At 38.8% G+C, this 8,892-nt stretch overlaps 1 protein-coding gene across 1 annotated transcript; it reads right to left on the bottom strand.

The window, feature by feature from the left end:
• Window positions 1-593: 593 nt before the first annotated feature.
• On the bottom strand, window positions 594-2,708 carry LOC118787691 (5-hydroxytryptamine receptor 7). Its single transcript, XM_036543300.1, has 2 exons — window positions 1,962-2,708; window positions 594-1,358 (listed from the first exon to the last, which is right to left on the bottom strand). Exons 1-2 carry the CDS (start codon window positions 2,480-2,482, stop codon window positions 605-607), a joined length of 1,275 nt encoding a protein of 424 aa, XP_036399193.1. The 5' UTR covers window positions 2,483-2,708; the 3' UTR covers window positions 594-604.
• Window positions 2,709-8,892: the final 6,184 nt, after the last annotated feature.

Genomic DNA, 8,892 nt, shown 5'->3' with positions numbered 1-8,892 from the left:
AACTAGCCAGATTCCACCTTGATCACTAGGACCGTAGCAAAAAATAAATAAGTAAATACAATAACACTCCTTAAACTTCAGTAGTGAAGAGAACATGGTTCATTATCACAGCTTAACGTTTCTTCTTTAATTTAATGTAATCTGACAAACACAACCTTTTGAGCTGCTATATTGAACAGATTCAATAGTGAATTCAGGCGACTAAAAATATTGTGTCTTTGGAATAGACCACCGAGATCAGTGAAGTGGGTGGCAGGTGCCATTCACATGTCCCCTTTTGTAAAAATATGTGTGTGCTGCTGTTGCTTGTGCTACTGTTGTGTATTCTGTACATATATTTAGCTATAAATAGATAAATACATATATGATACATCCTACATTCCGATCTTATGAACATGCCTGTTTTATCTGGTTGTTCTGCAATGACTTCTTTCTGTACAAGACAAATAAACTGCATGTTCATTATTTACAATTTAATATTAATACCGCGATTGACTTAAAAATGATACTGAAAGAATGAAAATCTTCTCGTTTTTTGTTTTTTTTTTTTTTTTTTGAGTAATTTTTTGTTGTCGTCCTTTTGGTCCCTGTGAGAAACGTCGAACTAGAGCACCAGATCTGGTCTTTCAGCGAGCTTGAGCGCCTCGTGCATGCTGGCAGCGGAGAGCTTGCGGTTGATGTTTCTGTACTTGCACCGGAGCAGGTTGCGGTAAGTGGTCCTGAGGTCCCTGTTAAAGAAGGCGTAAATGAAGGGGTTAATGAGAGAATTGGCATAGCCCAGCCACAGCAGGGTCCTCTCCACCCAAAAGGGGACGCAGCTGCACTGCACGCCGCAGATGAAGGGCCGCGCCGTGGACAGTATGAAAAAGGGCAGCCAGCACACGCTGAAGGCCCCCACCACTATCCCCAACGTGGTCGCAGCCTTCTGCTCCCGTTTGAAAATGGAAATGTTCTTTCTGTCGCTCTTCAGGAGTCGCGAAAAATTCGCGCATTCCTCCACCTCTTTCTGAAGTTTCATGGCGGCGGTGACACAGTCCACGCTCTCGTCCTCGTCCGCCCGCGGGAAGCCAGCGATCGTGTGCTTCGCCGCGCTCACTTGGGCTGCCCGGTATATTCGGTAGTACATGATGAGCATCACGGAAATGGGGATGTAGAACGCAACCGCGGTGGAGTAAATTGTGTAGCCAAAATCCTGGCTGATTAGGCACACCTTGCCATCATTCACATTCTGTGCCCAGCCAAATAAAGGGGGTAGAGTGATGGAGGCAGACAGAAGCCAAACAGAAAGTACTATTTTGGCCATACATCTCCCACTCTGACGTACAGGGTAGGTCAGTGGCTTAGTGATCCCGAGGTACCTGCAGTAATTAAGTAGAGAAGAACAGTTAACATATCACCCTACATAGCTCCTTCACGATAATTAACACTAAAAAAATCCTCATTAAATGATGCAACTAAATGATGCATAATTCCAAAATTATACACGACACAACAACAACGGCAGTCAACAATATTTAACAACCACTCCTATTACAAGTATCAGTAATGACGTCGATTTCAATGAGCAAGAATTATTCGTAGGCTATGCATACATTTAAATGAGAACATGCCAGACAGACCACCTCTGACCTGCTGACGATGAATAAAATTGGCTACATGCCTTTTTCCGTCATAAAAACGAATGAATCTATCTGCATGCATTCAAACAGTAAAATACCACATGCATCATTTTACAAATAATAAAGTCAGTACTCCTATGATACACAATAATGATAACGATATTTTCCTGAGAGCGCAGTTAAAAATAAAAAATAGACAAATAAATACACGTGTAGGAGATTAAACTGACAGTTTATGGTTGGTCTTATCATTCCTCTTATTATCAAAACTATTGCAATACATAAACATATTTCTAGTCATCAAAACAAAAGTAGGTGACTGATGCTGTACCTAAAACTCACCTGTCGATACTGATCACACACAGGGTCATGATAGACGCTGTACAACACATCACATCCATAGCAATGAAAACGTTGCAGAAGAATTGACCAAAAATCCACTGTCCGCCTATGAGGTCCGTGATACTGACAAAGGGCATTACTGCCAGTGCCACCGACAGGTCTGCCACCGCAAGGGAAACGATCAGATAATTAGAGGGCTGCCTCAGCTTTTTAACGAAGCACACAGATATGACCACAAGCAAGTTCCCGCAAATTGTCATAAAAGTAAGCATGGTGAGTATCCCCCCTATCAGCACTTTCTCCACGCTGCCGTGGCGCAGAATGTGTTCCCCGCACCTTGTATCATTCTCCATCACATTGGAAGTTGGCAAGGTAGTGGGTGTCGCGTCTTGCACAATCAACAGACGTGGATCCAGGGTCTCTAAAATCATGGTAGTCGCGCCATGGTCCTTCACGCGCCCTTCTTTCACGTATGATCTCATGTTAACGTTGAAAAAACTGCAGTTGAAATCCACAAACATGTTGATCCTCGTTAGCCATTAAGTCGAAATAGCGTGCCGACAAAGTGCAAAGAAGATATAAGGATTTTAACTAACCCGACTACAAAATCTAACTGAAGTTCTTCTGGTAGGTGCTAACAAGGTGCAGTTATTTTGATGTTATTGGTATTACACACATTAAATAAACTCTGTTGCACGGAGCTTTGAAAAGTGAATGAAGTGCGAGGTTCTTGAGTATTGGTTACCCCCTCAGTCTAATACCAGCCTGATCAAAGTCACCCTCACGCCTTAGTTAAACGTGTATCTCCCACAGATTTCTGATGACGTCATGGCCACTCAGAGAGCCCTAAACCATAAGGGAGCAAAATGCGTTTTAGTTAATAAAAGTAGACCAATTCCAAACATATTGACCGTATGTATACATGAGATCTACAATGAGGTTGCTAATAACAAACTAGTTACTTTTTGCTATGCTTATTGCATTAGAATATGTTGAGAAATATAATCTGTGGTTTACATCAGTACTGCAGCCAAATGATAGGCAATGAAATGTTCTCTCTTTGTTCTACTGTCCCTCTTACTTTGGAAAAGTAATTCCTTCGCATGTATCCTCAATTTAAACACTTACGTAATAAAGGTTCCAGTGTGTGTGTTAACTGTAAACATTCAGTGAAGAGCTTACAACAAAATCGTCTGAGATACGTGCGTGGTCTTGTTTTGATAGTCGTTTCCACAATTCGCGCCCCACACAATTTTTGTCTCTCCTAGCAAATATGTGTTACTCTCTCGCCATCTCGTGGTAAAGTTACACATTGCAATTTTTTTACTCGGTTGCAAATTTTCATTTCGGTGTTACTATGGAATTCAGCATCAGCGCATGCAATGCCCAAGAATCTGGATTATGTATGATCTGGAAGTTATTCCTAATTGCTCTTAATTGGCGCTTTAACACACTTTCACAATCTTGTGGAACCCCATGATTGATTGCCACAGTGGGGTGAAGCGTTACAGCAGGGAAGTTAGAAGTTAGCAGAACATAAAGTAGTAAATATTAGTAGTACGCAGTAGTAAGTATATAGTAGTAGTATGTAACAGTAAGTAAACAATTCATCCTCAAAATAAATACTTTTGACCAAAGTATGCCTAAATATTTTACTCACAACTTCCACAGTGTAACGGTGATAAACCATGGAAACATTATCTGTGAGTTCTCGGACAACTGATGCTGTCATTGAAATCAAGGGCATTTCCATATAGTGATTATAAAGGTGCACATGGTTAAACGCATTCTGCTGCTAACAGTGCTGTAACAATGTATCTGAACTACAGTATGTTTGTGTTTGTTTACTAACCCTTTTGTTATTCCCCCAAGTCTAACTGGAAGACCTTTCGCCTAGTCTCACCTGATATGCAAACAGTACTATCACAAAGGGGCCCTTCGTGTCAGGCAGACCTTCATGTCAAGGGAGTCTTGTTATCCTAAGGCTTAAAAAAACAGGCATGTTGACATATTCAACATATTTTTTTTTCAAATGATTTGTTTTCTCCTTTACCCAGTTTCCTAACATTAGGCAGAATGCTACAATGAACTCTGCTGTAGGGGCGGACAGAAGGAAGTGCTGGTGATTTATTCTGGATCAAGGCAGGACAGATGGAATTATTTGCTGAAGGAGGAACCAATGTAACACATCAAATGACCATTATTCTATACAGAGAAACCTGAATGTAGCCTGAAAGTGCAATAGAAAATGAGACGCAGAGCATATCCCTGGCCCCCTTCACCATGCCTTTCCATAGAGCATGAGGCTCTGCAAGGCGAATTTCAGGCCCGATCAGATGTCTCCTCCGCTTAAATTTCCGTGAAACCATGTGGTGCGGGGTTCTACACACATTTTCATTGAGCCAGCAGGAATTACTCACATAAGTGGACTTAACAGAAGACGGAATTATTCAATGCGTAAAAACCCACCACGTGGAAACGCATTATGAGAACTAACATTCCACCAGTCATCTTCCGTTTAGCTGTACAGTGTATGCTTTGAATATCAATTAATCAGGGAATGTCGTGTGGCTTGTGAAGACTGTGATGTCAAACTAGAGGGCACGTGCAGCCTGGCAAACTGAAACAGGGATGTTAGTGTTTTGAATTAGTGATACAAAGTTAGACATAACCGTAGCCATTAACGATACGTTGTTATACCTCTACTACATTTATTGAAGCATTTAAAGGAAATAGAGCCTTCAGTTGAAGACTGATGCTGTTTTACAGATGTCAGCCTTTGAGCTCAAAGCTCAGCTGCCCAGAAATATGGACGGAAAGAGGCTGGAGAGGAAAGAGCATCTCCCCAGAGAAGTTAAACCCTTTCTTAGTCTGATCACAGTGGTGAACAGTGACTAGAACTAAAAACAAACAATTGTTGAGTGTTTACCTTTATGAGGTAGTCATGAATTTAACTTTTATTCCTTCATAATTATCTTGTAAAGTGGGTTGTGTAAAGTTCTGAGAAAGCTGCATCCTTATTCTCCAGTTTCTTTATTGTTTTCTGCAAACAACTGAGCCTCTTGTTCTTCTTGCAGAAAAAAGGTATTTCACTTACATTTGGCTCTTCTTCCTGCTCCAGGTCTGAATTTTGAGAACAGCGTCAATGCTGTTCTGAATTACTTTGGACACCCCTTGCTCAGGCTTATATAGTATAACTTTATGGCAATCCAGTTCTACAATTTTTAAAGATTATAGAACCTAGACTGTACGTTTGGCGACCACTGTATATGTTGCAAATGCTGCAGAATTTCATACTACTGGATGCACAATACATCAAAGTAAAGTATTCAAAAGAGTGCCTTTGTTAATGTTGAGAAGATATTATATACTATATTACATACTTTCAGCCCCACATTTTCTACACTGAAAGGGCATCTACAACATGCATGACAGCTTTATCAACAGTGTGTGCCTGCCAGATTTCCTGAAAGAGATCTATGCTTTCTTTTTTTTCAGAGGAGATAGAGTGCAGATAGAGTGATGAGCCCCATTTTCAACATTGTCAACAAGGGAATACAAATGTATCCAGTGATCAGAGCAGATTAATCAGAATTTTCAACAAAAATCAACCATTTTGGATGCTACTCCATGGATTTCAAAGGGAAACATATTTCTATTCCTCTGATCTGAGGTGTCTGTTTGTAGGGGGAAAGGGACACCCTTCCCATTTTCACCTCTTGATGATAAGATGTTTCAGACACAATATGTCACCTTGGGGAGAAGCAGATCTTTCACAAGTACTCCTGCTTTTTTCTCCCGCAGGGAATTGTAAGGCATTTTTGAGTCATACAAAACATTACAAGAGCTGAGGCAGGAGTTGTTTTAATGACGTCGGTTGTTTTAATGGCTGTGTCCTCCAGTGGTCAAACATTGTTACTGCGATTGTGGTCGCCTCTGAAGATCTCCAATGTAAAATCAGAGGGGTAGTTACATCAGCAGCATGACATACCACTTTCAAAATTCACTTCTTTTTGCCCATTTATATCCCTTTAATGAACAATATGTAGGCATCTGTAAACTGCTGTCTTCATTGAGCAGTAGCCACTTAGTTGCTATTATTGATTTTTGCTTTTTACTGCCAGTGACAAACTGTGTGTGAATTGTGCTTCCAGGGGCATTTGTAATGTACATTATGTACACATGCACTTTAAGTGAATTAAACAGAATGGGCAAAGCAGTCTGGGTATCATGTTTACATAACTAGTGGACTTTTATCATGGAAATTAAGGAATGTTCCACCTTTTTATTCTGAATACACACAGCAGTTAGAGTACTCTACGTCTGGAGTAATGCCTCATTATAATATTTTAGCTTCCAAATTAGTATTTGTTCACAATTATCCCTATGTTGTAAAATGGTGGCAAGCTTGCCTCTGGTTACCACTAAAAAGTACATTTGAAGATGGTCAAAATGCCAAAATCTTGCTGCTTGTGAGTTTGCAAGGACAGGGTTCCTCAGCTTTCAGGATTAGACTGTGACTGTAAATGGCACTTGTTTTCCTTCGCCTGCATTATGAAAACGGTTGACAGTTTAATTTTACTTCTTCTGAATTCTGCTTTAAAGTCAACCATTTTTTCATTGACACAGCAACATATAGTGAAATCTGTGTAAAATACGATTTATTTAACAATCTCATATAAATAGATCCATAGATGTACAAGGAGTCATTTGAGTTATAAAACACAAAATCCAAGTTGGTGGTGGGACTTAATGTCACCATTTTCTTTCTCAGACATTAAGGGCATATACAGTCAGGGAAATGTGTCTGACTATATCACAAATGGTTTGAGTTACATTATGTAAGTACAGTAAAAATATGCTGTTTGACTGGGCTTCAGATAATCTTCAGTTTGAAGATTGTGAAGTTTGTGAAGTTTGTTCAGGCAGCAATTTTCCAAAGGTTACTCAAGTACATGGGGTAAACGGTCCAGGAAGAGTTTAGCTAAATTCAAACTGCCAGAAAATGTTATATGGTAGACAAAAAAAAAATCAAATAAAATACAAGATGGCAGATATGCACTTTGACAGCATTGATCAATTTTATATAACTAAAAACATCACAACTGCCTTTTGAGTGATTTGGGTTTTTGGGCATTGAATGAATTACATTATGATTTTCTTGTCATGGCCATGTTGTTTTTTTTTTAAATACAAACATTCCGTTGATGTTACAAAATCATAAGGACCAAAATGTATTTTTTATAAAAAGTACATTATAAGAAAGATTGGGATCAACTCAATAAAATACCCCTTGCTGCAGAGGAATCTAGTTGTCATGGCCAGGCTGCAATGAGGAAGCCTTTTCAGAAGCAACAACACAGAAAGCAGTGGCTCAGCTTCAGTTACATTCACATTTTCATTTATTCATTTGGCAGACGCTTTCATCCAAAGCGACTTACAAGTGGGGCAGAGTACAACACAAGCAAAAAGCCGCATAAGGAGTCAACAATATCAGAAGCACTGCATGACCAAGTTTCAATAGTTGGCCAGACAAGGTACAAGCTGGCTGGTAGAGATATTAATGCATGAAACCATAAATTTGATTTTTTTTTTTTTTACAAGGAAAACAAAGTTTAAGGTATAAGAAATTGCTTTAGGTAGCAATGTTTCAGGTGTTCATGTGAGCTCAGAAGCGCTTCATCAAACTACATGACATTTGGGACCATGGCTTTTAGTCAGATAACACAAAAAAGGGCTTTTCAGACACACTCAACAGCAGCATGTTTGGTGTTGAAAAGGTAAAGTTCATGCTGAAAGTTCATGCTAGACATGCCCCTGCTGTGGATTACAAACCCTGCCCATCGTTGTCTGCGTGATATATGACAAACTCTCTGAGCTAAAGAACAAGGTTCCCAGCTAAGGGAACTAATTGCACTGTTACTATGGCTCTAAGGGGTTACGTCAAACTTGCTAACACACTTCTGAACTCTGCTACACATGAATCAAAGTCTAAAGGGATATGATAAACAATTAACATGACACAGTCAATGTTTGAACTGGCCATTGCAATCACCTCAGCCTAGCAGAATATTTGTGGTTCAAACTCAAGAATGCAGCTCATATGGTCTAAATGTGAATCATAATATCTGAATAAGTTGGAGAAGTTCTGCTGGGCGTGGTGAAAATTTGTAATAAGTACCTGAACCTCAGAAAATGCAGCAGAAATAATGTTCTGAGTGTTATCAATGTAATCATTATGTTTGCTTGGCATGCAATTATTTGTTCAAAAACATGTTATAGAATTGAAATGTCACATATTCCATATATATATATATATATATATATATATATGTATATATATATATATATGTATATTTGCATTTTGTCTGCTGTATTTGTGGTATAATATATAATAAATAATATATATATGCATAAAATTGAGAACACTTCTTTATGTGATAAAACCTTGGACACACACACACAGATACAGATATGAGGGAGTGAGATCCATTTACACACAAAATATGATAGTGTAGGCTACTTCTAATCTGTTTACTTAAATGTGGAACTGTAGCACATTTATAGTTGCATTTAACAGTTGTGTAACACATTTATAATAAAACATGCAAAGAAATATTAAGATCTGAAGAAATGTCTGAGAGAACCACTTGCTGCTAACACTAAGGGACTGTAGGAAAATGTATTAAATCAATTTACTCTCACTGCCAGCTGACATCAATACAATGCCATGCAATGCTATATGATTGTATGCATACTGTTTTGCATAAGTGAATTACTTGAACGACATTGGCGCCATTTGTAAAGTTGACAGAACATTTAGTCACCTCCAAATTTATTTAACTGTAATATATTTATAAATTGCAACATTTTGTTTGGATTTATATGTAAAATCTGCAAAAGCAAATTAAATGCGTTACATCACACGATT

The sequence above is a fragment of the Megalops cyprinoides genome, chromosome 1, assembly GCF_013368585.1.
Source record: "Megalops cyprinoides isolate fMegCyp1 chromosome 1, fMegCyp1.pri, whole genome shotgun sequence".
Taxonomy (NCBI): Eukaryota; Metazoa; Chordata; class Actinopteri; order Elopiformes; family Megalopidae; genus Megalops; species Megalops cyprinoides.
The sequence above is the reverse complement of the archived record's forward strand: the minus strand, read 5'-3'. Positions and strand labels throughout refer to the sequence as shown.